This window comes from Sturnira hondurensis, unplaced genomic scaffold (genome assembly GCF_014824575.4).
Source record: "Sturnira hondurensis isolate 20B ecotype Veracruz unplaced genomic scaffold, ASM1482457v3 Scaffold0020309, whole genome shotgun sequence".
Lineage (NCBI taxonomy): Eukaryota > Metazoa > Chordata > Mammalia > Chiroptera > Phyllostomidae > Sturnira > Sturnira hondurensis.
The window spans coordinates 73,922-92,311 of NW_028092940.1; the positions used below are offsets into that span (position 1 = coordinate 73,922).

An 18,390-nucleotide genomic window follows, 5' to 3' on the forward strand; every position below is an offset into this window, starting at 1 on the left:
ACTTTGCTTCAAGACCAGTTCTTCCCATGTGGGCCTGCTTAATAATGAAGCTCCCCTCACAGCCTCCGAAGTCACACTGGAGATTAGAGGTCACCTGCTGTGTTGGCCTGGGGCGGGGGGGGACACCAGAATCATCATCCCATCTTAATGCTACACCCATACCCTGCTCTCCTACCCTTTAGGAAGGCTTCTGTCTCTGTATTTACATAAGTGTCAGTGTAAAGAGAATGAAAAAAGTAAAAAATTGATCATCATTTAAACTGAAGGTGAAGAATAATAATAGGTGTGTGTATGCTGAGAGAGAAACAACACTAATTATTGCAAGGGAGGGGGAGAAGGAAGAGGGGAGGAAGGAAGGAAGGAAGGAAGGAAGGGAGAGAGGGAGGGAGGGGGGAAGGGAGGGGGGGGAATCTTGCTCCACCCTCCACATAGCTCTGTAAATCCCACAGGTCAAGGTGGGATTGCTTAAAGACAATCTCAGCAGGCAAAAACATTCTAAGTATATGAGAGTTATTTTCGTTTCACGTTGAACACCACAAAGAGCAGTTTTGCTAGTTGGGACACAGCAGAACGTAATTCCATGTCATCTTGTAGGGACCCTGTTTCCATGTCATAGATTGGCTCTCATGTAACCCCACATGTATCGACACAGACAGAGGTCTGTCACGGCATGCCACGTGTTCAAACAGAGAGAGACCGTGTCCTTTTTGGTTTTTAGTGCACGTTGTAACTGTTTCTGTTTAATCAGTGCTCACTGAATCGAAGAGGCTGGAGTGAGGATGGTGAGGAGGGAGGAGGGGTTTGACCGTGGGCAAAAGAGAGGCAAGTGTGAAGGACAGGGTAGTGAGGGGCCCTGGGAGCAGACACTGTCATCCCCACAGGCCCTGGACTGCTCTGGAGGGACAAGCAGGGGTCCAGGCAGGGTCTCTGGCTGCTCACAAGACCATGGCAGGAGTGGTCTTCCTGGAGGAGGAGGGAGGCATTGAATTATCCCCCAGTAGCTTCTTCTCTGTGTCTTCCTCATCCTAAAACAGACAGGGGTAAAAATTAACTCTTGCGGAGGAAGAGGATGAAGCAGTGGCAGCTTCACAGGACTTGAAATCAGGAAAAGGAGAGAGAGGAAGGAAAGAGTGACAAAGGAAGGGGTGCGGGACAGAGATGGAGGACACAAAGAAAGGGACAATGTGAAGGTGGGAGTGAAGGAGGGAAATGGTGAGGTTGGAGGGCCAAAAGTAACCCGGGTGATGGGCTACCCAGGTCCATCAGTGATGGGTCCCAGGCCCCAGACAGCCAAGGGCAGAGCCCAGCCCTGGGAAGAAGTCGAGGAAGGTCAGGCATGAGCTCTGAGAGGCAGTGTTCCTAGCCCCACATGCATCCCTGTCCCTGGGCCTCCCCAACTGGCCCTGGGCCTCCCCAACTGGCCCCACTCTGCCCCAGTGCCTCCAGCACAGCTCACCGTGGGCTGGAAACTCTGGCCACATGAGATTCGAAGCCCCAGGCCCAGGGAAGCCAAGGACACAATGAGCTGCAGGACACAGACAGCCAGGAGCATAATACGGATTGCTAGGAACAAGTTCTGGAGACAAAGGAAGAAAAAAGTCAGGAGTCCACCCTCTGATTCTGCTCTGACTACCACCTTATCCTACCCTCCAAGAATCCCTACTTCTCTCCCCTCCAAGAATCAGACTCTGGCCAACTACTTCCCACCAAAGTGGATCCCACCATTTGCTTGTCTGCAATGTGACCTTAGCACCTGCTGCAAAGAGGTGGGGTCTACTTCTCCACCCATGGTATCTGGAAGGACCTGTGGGTGCTCTGACCAATAAAATACCATGAAAACGACACAAGGACAGTTGCAGGGTAGCCCTGAACCTGCCTGGCAGCTTCCGTTCCAACCTCCTAAAGAGCTCACCGTGGGATGCGCGAAGCCCAAACCTGGTTGGCATGCCACATGAGAAGCCCCAGCCACGTGGAGAAGCCATTGTAGGCTCTCTGCTTGACGGTCCCAACTCAGCACCCAGCCAAGAGCCATCGACATGGCTCAGGTGCCAGCCGTGGGAGGGCACCAACCTGGATGTCCAACCCAGGCCAGCAATCAGATGACTTCACCACCCCCCCCCCAACTGATGTCTGACTTCACGAGCAAACCTGAGTGAGGACTGCCCAGCTGAGCCCACTCAACCCACAGATGGCGAGAAGTATGAATAACCTGCAGGTTTAAGCCACTACCTTGGAGAGCGGTGTGTGACGCAGCAACAGGACACCCACCCACTAGAAAAGACGGATGGATGAACCATGACATCCACTCTTAAATGTCTGCTCTTCACCCCTCATCTCCTTTGATTCTGAGAACCTTCATGCCATAAGGGTATGAAGGAATGTCTTTGGCTTCAGTTAAAACCTCCTGAACCAAAGACCCAGGATGAGGTCCAAGCTCAAAGGGCCTCCATCTCTGCCCTCCAGTGCTCGGTTCCTTAGGAACAAATGGTTGTGACGGGTCCCTGGGAGACAGGACCCCCCGTTCTCACCCTCAGCGTTTGCATGAAGCTTTTGCAGCCATCCTCCTGCCACGAAGCCTGTCCCCATCTGTAGTAAGTGGCTGGGGTGGTAGGGACCAGGGAGTCACATATGGAGGAGAAGAAGATGCTGTTTTCCCAGGCGATGCTATTCGCACAGAGGGCAACAGCAGCCACAGCTGTGGGGATGCCCACCAGGGCAAGCAGACGGAACGCCCAGCCCTAAAAGAGAGAAGTTCCAAAGGCCAACTCTCAGACTCTCTCTGTGACTGTCAGAGCTGTGGTGTGGGGGTCCCAGCCTCCAACCACCTCCTCTTCCCCAGCTCCCTGGCCCCAGGAAACCCTCCCCAACCCTCCAGGAAAGATCTCGGATTTTGGGACCCAAAGGGGAGAAGACACAAAACAGCGGAGCAGAACACCGGAGACCCAGGCTGGGGCAGAGAACAAGGTGGGAACCTCAAGTGCCTGACTCACAGAAAGGATGCTCCGGCGCTTCTCGTGGACGATGACCCCAGCTCCTGTTGCGATCGCCTGGGAGAAGACCCAGCAGAGGCCTCCCCATTACTCCCCTGAAATGATCCCCGACATCACCCTTCCCCTGGACAGTTCCCACCAGAGCCAGTGCACAGCAGGAGCCAAGGGACAAGCAAAGAAACCCAGCTCAGCTCCCGGGCTCCACACCATGACCCCCCCTTCCCACCCTTGCCTTAAAGGACATGCAGAGCAGAAGGGTCTTGCTCATCCCCTCAGTCAGCTTCCTCCTGGCAAAGGGCATTTGGACTCTGGGTCACTGGTCTCTTCCCCAAAATCCCCATCCCAGACCCAGAGGGACTCTCTCTGGGCCCAATTGCCACTTGCCTTCTGCTTTCTTACTCACCACACACCCTGCCCAGAAAGCGCAGCCAGAGGCACTCAGCTTGGTCCAGGGCCCGAAGTACAGAAGCACTCCAAAGGCACAGCTCATTGCCCCCAGCAATATCTGAATCACCTGCCAGACAGGGTCAAAGGTCAGACCCCTTCCCAAAAGCCCACACAGCTCCTATTTGCTGCCCTCCTCTTCTTTTCTTCTGTCTTGACCTCTCTACAGTTATGATTCTAGAACATTCCGTTCCATTAACACCCATGAAGCAACATGGCCTGGTGCTCCCCAATCCCGCTGACATGCCAGGCTTTTGTCCTTCATTACATTTTCCAAAGCACCACACATGGTCATCCCACCTGAAGGTTCTGTTCTTCCTTGGGGTCCCCATCATCCTGGAGAGAGCCATCATCCTGCCCAGGATGGGCTGCCAAGACCTCCTTCCAGAAAGGAGAGCAGTTGGCTCACAGCCTACGGGGATCAGCTCCTTCAGGTCCCCTCATCTTTCAGCAAAGGCACAATCTTTGGGAATGGCCACCCAGCCAGTGGTTAAGCCACCGCCCACCTCACAGGGATCTCCTTGGTGGGCAGTCTTTGCTCCCCAGCTCCCTGCTTGGCTGGCAGAGGCCTGGTCAGGGCTGCGTTATGGTTCGATGGCCCTCCCTACCCAATCCCGCTCCCTCCCTTTTCATTTCATAGGTAATTAGATCCCAGTAAACCCTTGGCACTCCTGACCCTGGCTCACATCCGCCTCCTGGAGACCCCGACTGTCACAGCATCTTGGACAGTACCTCCTGCATGCTCTGCCCACCTCTCAGAGTAGCACGTCCAAATGACAGCCCCAGCCCCGACACCCCGCACCCCCAAGGCGTGCCTCTCCTGACTTCCAGGGCTCCAGCCTCCTGCCCACCCATGCTCTGAGCCTCAGCATGTTCTTCAACTTGTCTTCTCCCCTGTACCTCAAGCCCATGCATTCCCAAGTCACAGGGACCCCGTCCACAAAGGGTTTGGACTCCCCTCTTTTTTTTATCATTTCTGCCATGACCGCGCATGTACAGACCCTTCCATACTTCTTATCTGGACAGCTCCTGGCCATGGAGTGGCCATCCACCCATCCTTTTGGGTCATCCTTAGGAGCAACCTAAGGCCCAGGCTCCTGCTCAGAAACCACCCAAAGCCCTCCCACTGTAGGAGTTGACTCGGGGCAACTCCTCACCTTGTCCTGCAAGCCCTCAGCCCCAGGGCCCTATACCTGTTCAATGGAACCACCTGAAGTCCCATCCTCCTTACTCTGCCTGGACTCCCTGTGGGGTCTGGCTTCTTTGCCCAGCCATTCACCTCCCCTGCATTTCCTTTTCTTCCTCTGTCTATGAGTTCTTCTCCATTCAAGGTCTAGGTCAGATGCCAACTCCTGCAGGACTGCCTCCCAAGGACACTAGCTGATCTACCTTTAATTCCAGGCATTTCTGTGGTTTCCCGATTGTTTTCCTGGTAGAGGTTACATACCCCAGGGATTCTTTCTGGAGTTTTCCCAAAGCACTTATTATGGCGCCTTATCTACAGGGCCACTGTCCACAGAGGTTAAATTAAAATAAATCAACAGCTTCCAGGGATCTTCCTCCCACCCCCCACCTCTGGCTGGGACTGTGCTGACCTACCCACCACCCCTACCTGGCACCAAAGAAGACTTCCATCATTCCTTTCCATCCAAATCTCCTTGGGGAAACTTCCAAAACCTTCTTTTCCCACACAAGATGGAGCATAAATAGTGAGTTCTCATGGGAACTCAGTCCCCTTTCCTTTCCTGTACCCTGCTGAGGAAGGAGAGTGACTGCCCTCCATTAGCTTGCTCACCCTCCTCTCCAGCCCACCTTACCCCTCCAGCTAGCAGCCCATAGCTTATCCCAGTCTTAGGAGGGCCCGGGTCCCGCCGGCTGACAAAGAGCTCCTTCAGGGAGCCCCCGGCTTTTAGCAGTTGTGTCAAAACAGATTCCTGGTGGATGTGGATGCTGATGTGGGTGGGCTGGGACAGGGTAGATGCTACTTCAACACCATTCACGGTCACCGTGTTTTGGGTCATCCTGCCTGCTGGGGAGAAGACATACAAAAATGAGTTTGGGGAACTGGGTTGGGTGACAAGGAACACACTACACCCCAGGAGGCAAAGGAGAGATTAAAAAAATGTCTCTTTATCAAAACCCCAGGGGTCTTCCCAAGGCAGGTATCAATGTCACTGTGAATACAGTGGGCCTGGGCTACAGGTTGGGCTACAGGTTGGGCTACAACCTGGGCTACAACCTCTCGACCTGGGCTACAACCTCTCGAGGTCTTCACCACACATATTCCTGGGCCCCTCCCTGAAATGGTCTGAGACATCTCATTTGGGTCTTGGGTTGGATGAAGAAAGGAATCTGTATTATTATTTCAGTGACTTAGTACGTATAGTTGACCCTCTAACCACCTGCACCAGTTCAAATCCACTTGTACGTGGATTGTTTTCAATAAATACTATAAATGTATTTCCTTTCCCTTATGATTTTCTTTTTTTTAAGATTTTCTTTATTTATCTTTAGAGGAGAAGGGAAGGAGAGAAGGAGAGAAGTACCAATATATGGTTACCTCTCATGAGTCCCCTGCTAGGACCTGGCCTGCAACCCAGGCATGTGTCCTGACCGGGAATCAAACCGTGATCATGTGGTTCGCAGGCCCGCCCTCAATCCACTGAGCCACACCAGCCAGGGCTCTTATGATTTTCTTAATAACATTTCTGTTTCCCTAGCTTACTTGATGGTGATAATACAGCAAATAATACAAGAACAAAATATGCGTTAGTCAAATGTTTATGTTTTCACTAAGATTTTCTTTCAATCAACAGTAGGCTCTTAGCTAAGTTCTGGGAAGTCAAAACTTGTACAAGAATTTTCAACTGTGCCATGGGTCGGTGCCCCTAACCCCCACATTGTCCAAGAGTCAACTGTGTACTTACACATTTACACATAATAGTTTCATGTGGTTAAAAATTTCAAAAGCTGTGGAAGGGTATACCTTGAAGACCATCTCTCCCTCTCTTCTCTCCTAGCCACCTAGTTTCCTTACAGATGGAAGCTAATATTGTCATTTTCCTACAGTGACATTTTTTGCATACAAAAGCATGTGAAATTATTCTTTTTCCTCCTTTTCCCACAAATAGTAAGACACTGTACACACTACTCTGCACAATGATTTGTTCATAGAACCTTGTTTTTAAAATAATCCTCCCTCATCCCTGGCCAGTGTGGCTCAGTGGGTTGGAGCATCATCCTGTAAACCAAAAGGTCACAGGTTCAATTCCCAGTCAGGGCACATGCCTAGGTTGCAGGTTTGGTCTTTGGGCGGGGCATGTGCAAGAGACAACCAATCGATATTTCTCTCTCACATCACTGTTTCTCTCTCTCTCTTTCTTCCACCCTCCCCCTCTCTTTAAAAGCAATAAGCATGTCTCAGGTGACAGTAAAATAAAATAAATAAAATTAAATAATCCTCCATCAGTATTTAGACAGCTGCATAGTATTCCACTGTCTGAATGCATCATAATTTTTTAAGCAGTCCCCTGTAGGTAGGTATTTAATTTTTCTTATACACAACATGGAATTGGCAGGTCAATAGGAATTTGTGTTTGTAATTTCGGTATATTGCCCTCTATGCAATCCCCACACAGGAGCAAGATCGAAGAGTGTTCACTGCCCCTCCTTTGGTCAGCAGATAGTGCCAACAAACTTTTGAATCTTTTTCAAATGTACATCAGAAAAATTACATTGCATTGTAGATTTTAATCAACTTTATGCAATCAAACACTCCCTTTTAAATGTATAGCTCAACAAGTCTTGATAAATCTGTACATTTGTGCACCCACAACTACATTCAAGATATAGAATATTTCTATGTTGCAAAAAGTTTCCTAATGTCCCCTGTCCAGTAAACTCCCAACCCCTGGCCCCAAGCAACTTCTGAGTTGCTCTCTGGGACTATTCCAGTACAGTTTCAATCTGAGGTTCTCATCTGAGAGTTGGGGTTGGTTGTTTCTTCAAATGTTTTAAGTGCCATTTCCCTTTCCTTTTTTTTTATTTCAGAGAGAGAGAAAGACATTTGTGTGCAAGAAACAATGATCAGTGGCCTCTTATACATGCCCGGGCTGGGGAACCAAGCCCCCTAACTAGGCATTTGCCCCAACCGGGAATTGGAGCCACAACCCTTTGGTTTAAATGGGATGATGCGCCAACCAATTGAGACACACCAGCCAGGGCTAAAAGCCATTTTCTTCCTTCTGTTGGGAGTGCTCCATTCATACCCTGTGTCCTCCTCAGTTTACTTTATTTTGTTTTGGTCTTGATAGGAGTTTTTGTGTGCTCCAAAAAAAATACCATCTGTGGCATGAGTTCCAAATATTTCTTTACAATATGTGATTTGTTTCTGGGGCTCGCTCATTTTACACAATCAAATTCTCTGTCTCCTTAATGGTTTTTACATCACACTTTAAAAGAACATTCTCATTTCAAGATGATAAAATAATTCTGTTTTTTCTTCAGAACCACCCAGGGTCTAGCTGAACAGAGGTCCTGTAAGTAAGAATATGCAGAAGAAGCCACACTGAGACTGATAGAATGGGTGGAGTTGCAGAACGGGCTGGTCCCACACCCACGTGAGGCAGTTTAAAGTCAGGAGAAATCTCAGCTGCAGAAGTTCCTCCTGAGGAGTGAGTGGTCCTTGCCTCATGTAAGGCCCCCCAGCTCAAGGTTCCAGAGCCAGGAAAAGAAGTACCCATAATGTCTGCCTGTAAGAACCAGTGGGGATTGAAGCTGAGGGAGACACAGGCTTCTAGAGTCCCAGGCAGTTCCTCTTTGAGGACCCATGCATGGACTTCCTCAAACTCACTCTGAGCTCCAGCGCTGAGACAGCAGCTCAAAAAATGAGGAACATACAGGGAGGAACTGAATTGTCTGGCTACAGGATGAGAGCCAAATGAGCAGATTTATCCCAGATAGAAGTGCTAGCAAAAGCTATTGTCCTTTTTCTGAGACCCTGCCCCCACAGAGCCAGAAGGTGGGCACCGTATCTGAGTCTCCATAAATGTGGCTCGCACTGTTCACACTGGGGATTTCCTTAGACCCCACCCTACTCAACTTGAATGGCCTAGGCATGTGAGGCCATTAAGTATCTCTTACTAAGTAACCCCAAGCCTGGCAATACTGGCAGCCAGCCTTGGTTTGTAGCTTAGCCTCTCCCAGGAACCTCTAATCCCAGCAAAAGTGGCAGCAATCTGAAGATTACTTTGTAGCTCATACCACATAGCCCTTGGCAGGGGACAGATGGAACCCCTCCCAAGAGTCCCCTAACCAACAAACCCGGTGGCCAACTTCGGACCACCCCAGAACACCACACCACCACCTCCACAGATGACACACCAAAAGGGCAGACTCAGCAGGCACCAGAGCCTCAAAAAGGTCAATCCTGCCCCTCGGGGTCAGTCCCCACACAACAGCTTCTCTGTGGTAATCATGACCAGTCTTCTCAGTCAATCGGCCTGAGGGTCAGTCCCTCCCATTGACATTTCAACATCAATCAAGGCTCAACTACAACAGGAGTGTGTACACACACTACCCACACAAGGGACACTCCTGGAGCACCCAGCTCCAAGTGACTGGGAAGACTAGGTGACAGGAAAGACTAGCCCACTGGGCCCCATAGAACACCTACGCAATAACGCCACTCTACAAAAATTGGAAGGTGTAGCAGCTCTCCCTAATGTGTGGAAACGAACTCAGGAAAGCAGCCAAAATGAGGAGATAAAGAAACATATCCCAAATGAAAGAACAGAGCAAAACACCAGAAAAAGAACTAAACAAAATGGAACAAGCAATCTACCAGATACAGAGTACAAACCACTGGTTGTAAGGATGCTCAATGAGCTTAGTGAGAACTTTGACAAAGAAATCACAAACATAAAAAAGGAGATAGAAAACATAAAAATGCCCTGGCTGGTGTAGCTCAGTGGATTGAGCGTGGGCCTGCGAACCACATGATCGCGGTTCGATTCCCAGTCAGGGCACATGCCTGGGTTGCAGGCCAGTTCCCAGCAGGGGACTCATGAGAGGCAACCATACATTGATACTTCTCTCCTTCTCTCTTTCCCTTCCCCTCTAAAGATAAATAAATAAAATCTTAAAAAACACATAAAAAAAGAATTGGTCAGAAATGAAGACTACAGTGATGATAAGAATACATTAGTGGGGCTCAACAGTAGAATACATGAAGCAGAGGATCAAATCAGTGATTTGTAAGACAAGATAGCAGAAAACACCTAATCAGAATGGTAAAAAGAATTTTTTTAAATGAGGGTAATTTGAGGGCCCTATGGACAACATCAAGTGTAACAACATTTCCATCATAGGGGTACCAGAAGAAGAAACAAGAGAACAAGAGATTGAGAACATATTTGAAGAAATAATGATGAAAAAATACCCTAACTTGGTGAAGGAAACATACAAATCCAGGAATGCAGAGAGTCCCCAACAAGATGACCCCAAAGAGGCCAACACCAACACACATCATGAGTAAACTGCTAAAGACTGAAGACAAAGAGAGAGTCTCAAGAGCATCGAAAGAAAAGCAGTTAGCTACCTACAAGGGATTTCTCATAAGACTGTCAGCTGATTTCTCAACAGAAACTCTGCAGGCCAGGAGAGATTGGCACAAAATATTCAAAGTGATGAAAAGCAAGGAACTACAACCAAGATTACTCTACCCAGTAAGGCTCTCATTTAGAATCAAAAGGGAGATAAAGAGTTTCCCAGACAAGAAAAAGATAAACGAGTTCACCACCACCAAACAAGTAGTTTAAGAATTTTTAAAGGAACTTCTCCAAGAAAAAAAAAGATTAAAAAGATAAATAAAAATGACAATAACTACATACTTATCAGTAATTACTCTAAATTTAAATGGATTAAATTCTCTAATCAAAAGACATATGGAGGCTTAATGGATAAGCAAACAAGACCCATACGTATGCCACCTAAAAGAGATCCACTTCAAATTGAAAGACACGGAAAAAGGTATTTCATACAATGGACACCAAAAAGGGCTAGAGTAGCAATACTTATATCAGACAAAAAATAGACTTTACAACAAAGGCTATAACAAGAGACAAAGAAATACCCAGCAATTCCACTGCTGGGTATTCAGCCAAAGAACCCAAAACACAAATTTGAAAAAACATATGCATTCCTTTGTTCACTGAAACATTATTCACAATGACCAAGATACGGAAGCAACCTAAGAGTCCATCAACAGCCCAGTGGATGAAGAAGAGATGGTATACATGTACCATAGAATACTACTCAGCTATAAAAAAAAAAGAATGAAATTTTGCCATCTGCCACAACATGGGTGAACCTTGAGGGTACTGTGCTAAGTGAAATAGGTCAGAGAAAGACAAATGGGGCCTGCAGCGGGGTGTGTGCAAGAAGTAACCATACACTGATGTTTCTCTCCCTCTCTTTCTCCTTCCCTTTAAAAAACAATTACCTATAACAGTTCTAATGACAGCAGCAATGACAATAATCCTAAATTCTTCTATCTGTACTCTGTGTGCTTTTGAGAGTGGGTCCCTTGTCACGGACCTGGCCTCCTTTAAAGTACAAAGCACAGGTAGCTGACAATTCTGCAGATGCCCAGGGAAGTTCCCACTTTTTCACAGACACAAGCAAGGAAGTCCAGCCCAGGTTCCAACCACATCTTCTCAGGGGATCCGAGCATCAGCATCATGTCACAGCCCTGAATGCATCCTGAGCTCCAGCTCCCTATGAGCCCCCTGGACACCCCACCCCACCGTAGCCCCCAGATCAGCCTGGCCCCCTACTCTTCCCCAAACATCGCAGTGAAGATTCCCCACCCGTATGACCCGGATTCCTGGCTGTGGGCTCTTCCCTGCTACCCAGGTTCTCCCAGCACCCCTGGAGCTGGGGAGAGGGGACTGGGATCCCAGAAACACCTTGGGCCACCCACTCGGGCTTCACTCTGGAAGGATCTCTCACCACCAAACCTGCTGAGCCTCAGCCACCCTGCCCCCACCGAGAATAAAGGTGTGACGTCCTGGTAGAGGCGAGAAAGAGGCAGTGCCAGGCTGCCGTGGCCAAGCACAGACCCCACCTCCCTCCCCAGCCTTTTTCTAGGGTTACATCCCTCTGCTCCCAGACAATCCTATGGGAACCAGAAACCTGGCGGTAGAGGCTAGGAGAATGGCATCCTGTGGGACTGGATGGGGGTTTTAGGGACTGGTCTGCAGGACTGAGGGACAGACAGAGATCCTGCAGTGAGGGGCCACCTGAACTGTGAGGTCCCTGCTCACCTGCTGTCCCCTGGAAGTCTGCACCCTACGGAGCAGGGCTGGGGAGGCTGGCCGGGCGCTGAGAACCTTCTGCGCAGTGGGAGGGAGAAGAGCAGGACGAAGGGGGGAGGGGAGTTGGGGAGGACCTGACCTTCAGTTTCACAACTTCCCAGAAAACAGCAGGGGCAGAGGGGCCCTCCTGGGGGGGTTTGGTCTTGAGCAGATCATGGGTCTAGATGGAGAACACAGAGCATGTACACACACACACACACACACACACACACACACTCGCACACTCTCATCTACTCAGACAACACACACAGGGGCGAGTATACTCACGGCACCCACAAAGCCTCGTTCAGAAAGCCCCTGCCCAGGGGGTTGGGGAGAGAACAGCCCCCACAGGATTTCCCAGAGCTGCTCAGCTCCAAGGTCCCCCAAGTCACCACCTTCATTCGCTGCTTCTTGTGATCTACTAGCAGCTGGAAAACCCCAGAGGGGCCCCTTGGCCCCAGCTGGATGCTGGGAAACTGCTAAACAAAAACATCACACTTCCTGTCATTCTATTAACCACCCATCCCTCTCCTGCTTCCGCCTTCTCTCGGCCCGCTCAGCTCCTCCTGGCCTCCCTGCTCCACTCGCCTCCGACCCCTGGGGAGAGCAGGTGAGGCTGCGCCTAGCCCCAGACCTTTCCCAAGGTCAGGAGCACCCCCTAACCCCACCTGCCCCCTCACAGGCCTCTGCAGCCTCGCCCCTCAGAGCTTGCTGGCAGGCACAGAGGGAGGGAGGAAAGGAATCATCAACCACTAGGTAGAGAATGTGACTCCAGGAAGGTGGCAAGAGTAGATGCCAGGCGTATTCCCATTGGATGCCAAGTCAGCCTGGCCTCTTACCTTCACCTTCACCTTCACCTTCACCCTCACCCACCACTCAGCCGTTCATGGGGGGCAGGGAGCTTCACCAGGCGGAGAGGGAGGGTTTGAGAGAGGTGTTGAGGAGCAGAGGGGTGTCACCAGCTGCAGCAATGGAAGCACAACAGGTTTGCAAGGGCCTCTGGTTCTGTCCTTCTGTCTGGTAGACTGAGGGCCTTGGAGAATAGGCTGAGAGAAGAGCCAGGGAGCAGAGGGTGGAGAGGCATGAGGTGCAGGCTCCAGACTCCAGGCCCTCGGGGGAAGATGGGGGACAGATACAAGGTGAAAGGGAGGTGTTCCAGGGGCTCAGCAAAGTCTGGCTGCCCTGCCAGGACATGCTTCATGCCTCGACGGGGATGCTTGCAATCTGTGAAAACCTGCCAACTCTTTCTTCAGGCAGATGTCCGCAGGCATGGGGACCACAGCTGGTGATAAGGTGGCCCCTGGGGCCCCCCAGCCCACCCACATCGATGTGCACATCCACCAGGAGCCCCTGTTTCTGAGCTTCGTGCAGCGGCCTTCTGCCCCCAACACTCCCACCCCGTCGCAGCCCCTGGGCAGCAAGCGAGTGCTGGTGGCGTCCTGGGTGAGTCGGGCTGCTGGAGAAGGGGTGGGGACAGCACCCAGCGTCCCAGTATCAGAAAAGGGGAGACACCTTGTTTTGTCTCTGAAAGGTTTTCTTAGGCTCCGCAGAGAAAGAAATGCCGATCAGCCACAAAGTCAGGCAGTAAAGAGTTTTATTGGGGTTTGCGCACCCAGGAGAGGTTCCCCGGTCCGCAGAGTGGGGCCGGGGAAGTTACCACCTGAGTAGGGAAAATGGCAGGGTTTTATTTTCGTTGGCTCCCCATGGGAGCTGGGGATTGGTCCCCTCTGAACAAAGCGGCAATACATCATTGGTGGCTTTTCCTGGGACTCAGGTTGCTACGCGGATGTCCGTTTTGGCAAAGCCCGCCCTTCCAGCTCTCTGGTTTGACGTCAGCCGTCTTTTCCGGGTTGTAGTCCGGCCGCCATTTGGATTGTAGTCCGGCTGCCATTTTGTCCCACCCCACCCATCCTGGCAGTCTCGGCACTCACCTTTGGCCAGCCTCAGTCTGCAGAGGACATAGGTTCAGTCTCAAATGATGCCTCGAAACCAAGGTCTCCTGTGCTCTGTTTCTGGCCTGAGCTGTAGGCAGGACACACTGTGGGCTAAAGACACATGGCACTTCCAGGCCCAGCAGTGGAATCCTGAACCCAGCTTCCCCAACCCCCCAACCCCTAGACATGGAAGCCTGGCTGGCTCCCTCCTGCCGCGGTCCGGCCGCAGCTCATCTAAGGGTCCTCAGGTGAGAGCAGGGGTCGACGCTGGGTAACAGGCAACTACACAGCTCAAAGGCAGGTGAAGCGCTGTTCCGTTTATTGCAAGTACAAGCTGATCTTTTATATTTTCATTTTTGGCATAGACTAACATTTACAGGTGTACAGCATGATCAATTAAGCAGAAAAAATCAATACAAAGGTAACCAGGAAAAGTACGAAAGTTCCCATAGTTTCAGTTATGTTAAACAAAAGTTATTTTGACCAGGAAAATCATTAATCAGACAATTTGAAATAGTTTTATGTATACAGTTTGAATGTCTTATTGTTTATTAAAGTTCTCAGAAATTGTCATGGGCAACAGGTATGCTTAGACCAAGCAGAGGTTAAGAAATTCATTATAAGCCATTGTAATATCTAACTTAGCTATCTATCTTGCTATCTAAAATGTTTTTTGTATACTGAGGACTCTGACTCCTTGGTAGTTGTGTCTAAGTGCTTAGTTTGTAATAGCTAACCAGCTTCTTCTGTTTTTATGCCTGTCGAATTCTAACTGATATATATTCCTATTCAAGGTAAAGGAGGGGCTGTTACTCTAACAACTCTTTAACAATCAGGGGCTATTTTCTAAAGGGGTTTTTGCTATTCTATGAGGCAGTTCTGTGGGAATACATATTTTTCCCTGAACTGTTCCTTCTTGGGTGGCTTTCACAGGAACAAATAAGTAAAGTACGATGCCTTAATTCAGCCAGGGTGATATTGCTTAGGACTTGAGCCAACTGTTGTTTTTTCTCTGAGAGTGGTCATTAATTCTAGGAGATTCCAAATTATCAGAAGTGCAAAGGTTAGAATACTAAGAAACAGTGAGAATAAAAGCAACACCATATATCCACTAATGCCACATCCGTCCTGCTGGAAAACACTTCTGTGAAGCCTTTGTCCCCAAGCCGTGACTGTGTCAGCCGACCTGGTTAGCACTGGACGTGGCACCCTCCCCTCTTCTCTCCTCCCCTCTTCTCTCCTTTCTGTGCTCCGACCTCTCTATGGACCTCTCTCTCTATGGGGTTCGAACAGTCAGTACCTGGAGCAAGGCAGGTTCTTTTTTTTTGAGGATTTTATTTATTTATCTTTAGAGGGGAAGGGAAGGAGAGAGAGAAATACCAATGTGTGGTTGCCTCACGGTTACCTCTCATGCATCCCCTGCTGGGAACTGGCCTGCAACCCAGGCATGTGCCCTGACTGGGAATCGAACTGGGATCCCCTGGTTCGAAGGCCTGTGCTCAATCCACTGAGCCACACCAGCCAGGGTGGAAGGCAGGTTCTTAAAGCCTCTCTGAGACTGGGGGACCGGGCTCTTAGGCTCTGCATCTTTCAGGTGGCGCAGATTGTGCTGGGGCTGCTGAGTGGGACCCTGGGAGGCGTCGGCTGCTTCCTATTCTACGATAGGTGGTATATGCTGCGCACCTTCGAAACCGGCATCTGGACAGGGGTTGTGGTGAGTGGGGCCAGAGGATGGTGGACTGAACCAACGGGTGTGTCCCAAGGGACCACGTGTCCCCATCCCATCCCAGCCAGCATAGTACTGTAGAGCATTAGCAACTGAAACTCCGTTCCCGAGATACTCCAATCCTGTTTCTGCAGACGAGAAAATAGAAAATAGCCGAGGGAAATGGCGGCCTAAGTCCACTCTCCCAGCTCCTTTCCCAGGATGTCCCCCACCGGGCCGAGGGCCGCTCCCTGCTGGCAGCCAGTATTAACTAAGCATCCAGAGCCTGACTCATCTGCAGAGGCCGCACACAGAGATGGGGGAGGCAGGCAGTGCTGGAGAGTGTAGCTGCCACAAGGAGGGAAAGAAGGAAGAAAGGGGCACCTTCTGTGTGGTTTGCTCACCCTCTGCAGGCCTTTCACAGGGGGCGCCCTGTGGGCGTCACTGAACAACAATTAAATGGGGGGGGGGTTTGCACTGTGTGCTCTCTGCAGTAACAGCTTGGTGGACAGCCCATAGGAGGACGGAGGCCCTTTGGTAAAGTCACTCAGCTCAGAGAATCACAGCAAGACGTATTTATTGGACGAAGGGCCCTAGTTGATGGGCCGGGCTTCCCGTCTGGGAGCCCCAGAGCAGAGTGATGCAGGGTCAGCCGCTTCACTGAGGCAGCCGGGACACTCATCCCGAACTGAGAGCTCCTCCAACAGCCCAGGTCTTCCACCTGGGTTTCCAGAGAGACCTGGTGCGGCCTGAGAAGGAAGGTTCCGGGGCAGGGAGAGAGGGCACCCCCTGGCTCGGCCCCCCGTGCCCACCCCCACCCCCCTCCCCAGAAAAGAGGACCCTGTAGCCTGAGGAGCCTGACCTAGGTCTCCACACCCTCGCTGCCACCTTGCAGCACAGGACGCAGTTTAGCTCAACCCCGGATCCTGGCCCCTGCCCCGTGGGCGTGTTCTGCGGATATGAGAGTTACAGAGGGAAAGAGAAGTGGGCCAGGGCCGGAAGGGTGTGTGTGACCCACTCGGACCCTACTGCCGCCCCGCCTCTCTCCCCAGGCCGTGCTGGCTGGAATCGTCGTCTTCATTTATGACAAACGGGGTGGCACCTGCTGGGTGAGTACAGGGAAGGGCAGCAGCCAGAGGCCACCCCAAGCCTCCTGCCCGCAATGCCCCACCTTTCTCCCCAGTCCCCCTGGGCTGGGCACCAGGAGAGACTGAGTCACGAGGTCACTCTGTCTCTTCACCACAGGCCCTGCTGAGGACCCTGCTCGCTCTGGCAGCTTTTGCCACAGCCATTGCCGCCATACGTATTGTGGCTGAGTACTTCGACTATCTCTACTTTTCGTGCGATCTCCCCGACCGCTGGGACCTCACCCTGCCCCCCAGCACTCCTGAAGAAGCCCGCAGGGAGGAGCTGTGCTTGTCCTACAACTACATGGGCAAGGTAGGTGGGCAAGGAAAGGGTGTCACCTGTCCTGCACCAGCCTTCACGACCATCCCCACAGATGGCAGCCATGAACGAAGAGAAACACTTCCGCGGCTGTGGGTGTCACCCGACCATTGAAATCATGATAAGTGAATCCCCATCGCCCGTGTGTGCGGGGCTGTAAACGCATGGACGCACCTTCTCCCTGGGTCCTCTCAAGTTTGGGGCGGTTGGGGAACCAAGTCACCACCCAGGCCTGTTCCTGTTCAGATGAGAACGCTGAGGCCCGAGGAGAGGGGTCCCTGGCTGCACTCCTTCTGCAGCCCCCTCCCTCCAGCAGGCACAGACGTGGGAGGGACCACGTGTTGGGGAAGAGGCTGGCGATAGAGCCCATCCCGCCGCAGTCAGTCTGGTGCAGTCAGTCTGGTGCCTGCAGCTTTGCTCCTCTGTTCGCAGACCCTGTCCCTGGGCCTTCAGGGCATACTGCTGAGCATCTGGGCCCTGTCGCTTCTGGTCTCTCTGGTTCCCGTGTTGCTGTTCTGCTGGAGAAGATTCCAGTGCAAGGCGGTGAGTCCCTCCTGTGCCTGTCTGAGTGTTTGGGCACGCAGGTTATGCAGCTAGGGGACAGCCATGGAGAGTACAGAGCTGGGCAGCAGAGGAGGCCCCGTGACAGCAAACCCCTAGGCACGCTGTGCCCTTCTCTACCCCAGTGGTCGCCCAGGCCAGAAAGGCCCTGTCCCTGACCACATGGCTCCCAAGCTTAAGACCCTAGGAGGCCAGGGAAGTCCTCACCCTCACTGGGACCTTGGGGCTCTTTGCATCAGGTACCATGAGGGTGATGTTGGATCTGCTTCCCTCCAGAGCTAAGCTGCCCTGGAGGAGAGGGTCACTCACCTCCCCTTCCTCCTCTCCTTCCTTCTCTCCTTCCCACCCCCATCCCCTGCCCTCAGGAAAAAGACCAGAAGGCACTGCTGGGAGCAAGTGAAACTCAGCCCTGCCTCTCCTGAGTACTCCCTGCTCAGAGCTCCAGCAGTCTGTGCATCTGAGTCCTAGAAGAAGAATCAGCCCCCGAAAATGAGACCTTCCTCTGGTCCGGGTTGTCCTCAGCCACGGCCCGGCTTCACCGGCAGTCACAGCGCCTCTCGTCCATTCCCTGCACACCTTCACCCTGCCCCGCTTCATGTCCCGTCTGAACAGTGATGACAATAAACTCAGTTTGCAGCTGTCCGCTTCTCGTGTAGTTACCCGCTTCATTCCCCTGCTGTGGGGGCTGTGGGAAGTGAGCCCAGAGCAAGCCCACTCCCAGCCTCTTCTCTGCGTCTAGAGTTGGTGGCCCACTGCATTTTAATAAAAATGTACTCATGTACAGTTTACAAGAAAGACATCTAAAACAAGGATACAGAAAGATCAAGAGTAAGAGAGTAGAAAATATATATAACAATTAAATTGGTACAGTGCGATTAATGTCAGACTTCAAGGTAAAGAGCATTCATTCCTAGTGATGAAGAGGCCAGTGGTGGTCGGTCCTGCTTCATTTT

At 51.3% G+C, this 18,390-nt stretch overlaps 2 protein-coding genes across 4 annotated transcripts; one reads left to right on the forward strand and one right to left on the reverse strand.

Annotated features, from left to right (window-relative positions):
- Positions 1–704: 704 nt before the first annotated feature.
- Positions 705–11,871, reverse strand: TMEM176B (transmembrane protein 176B). Of its 3 annotated transcripts, XM_037029485.1 has the most exons (8): positions 11,759–11,859; positions 10,936–11,038; positions 5,252–5,463; positions 3,394–3,504; positions 2,991–3,047; positions 2,529–2,738; positions 1,457–1,576; positions 705–1,025 (listed from the first exon to the last, which is right to left on the reverse strand). In XM_037029485.1, the coding sequence occupies exons 3-8, from the start codon at positions 5,453–5,455 to the stop codon at positions 936–938; spliced, it is 792 nt and encodes a 263-aa protein (XP_036885380.1). In that variant the 5' UTR covers positions 5,456–5,463; positions 10,936–11,038; positions 11,759–11,859; the 3' UTR covers positions 705–935. The 3 variants fall into 3 exon arrangements, with proteins under 3 accessions (XP_036885380.1, XP_036885378.1, XP_036885379.1); XM_037029483.1 differs by lacking the exon at positions 10,936–11,038 and having other exon boundaries at positions 11,759–11,871; XM_037029484.1 differs by lacking the exon at positions 10,936–11,038 and having other exon boundaries at positions 5,252–5,460; positions 11,759–11,864.
- A 424-nt stretch (positions 11,872–12,295) lies between these two features.
- Positions 12,296–18,082, forward strand: TMEM176A (transmembrane protein 176A). Its single transcript, XM_037029486.1, has 7 exons — positions 12,296–12,401; positions 13,045–13,234; positions 15,320–15,439; positions 16,483–16,539; positions 16,676–16,870; positions 17,309–17,419; positions 17,803–18,082. The coding sequence occupies exons 2-7, from the start codon at positions 13,049–13,051 to the stop codon at positions 17,857–17,859; spliced, it is 726 nt and encodes a 241-aa protein (XP_036885381.1). The 5' UTR covers positions 12,296–12,401; positions 13,045–13,048; the 3' UTR covers positions 17,860–18,082.
- Positions 18,083–18,390: the final 308 nt, after the last annotated feature.

Bases quoted from the DNA above. Each gene is read 5' to 3' on its own strand.
- TMEM176B (XM_037029483.1), bottom strand. From the start codon at position 5,455: ATGACCCAAAACACGGTGACCGTGAATGGTGTTGAAGTAGCATCTACC. The intron at 2,739-2,990 runs GTGAGTCAGGCA...TCTCTCTTTTAG, and splicing joins AGCGCCGGAGCATCCTTTCT to GGCTGGGCGTTCCGTCTGCT. The intron at 1,026-1,456 runs GTGAGCTGTGCT...TGTCTGTTTTAG, and splicing joins GCCAGAGTTTCCAGCCCACG to GATGAGGAAGACACAGAGAA.
- TMEM176A (XM_037029486.1), top strand. From the start codon at position 13,049: ATGTCCGCAGGCATGGGGACCACAGCTGGTGATAAGGTGGCCCCTGGG. The intron at 16,540-16,675 runs GTGAGTACAGGG...TCTTCACCACAG, and splicing joins AACGGGGTGGCACCTGCTGG to GCCCTGCTGAGGACCCTGCT. The intron at 17,420-17,802 runs GTGAGTCCCTCC...CCCTGCCCTCAG, and splicing joins GAAGATTCCAGTGCAAGGCG to GAAAAAGACCAGAAGGCACT.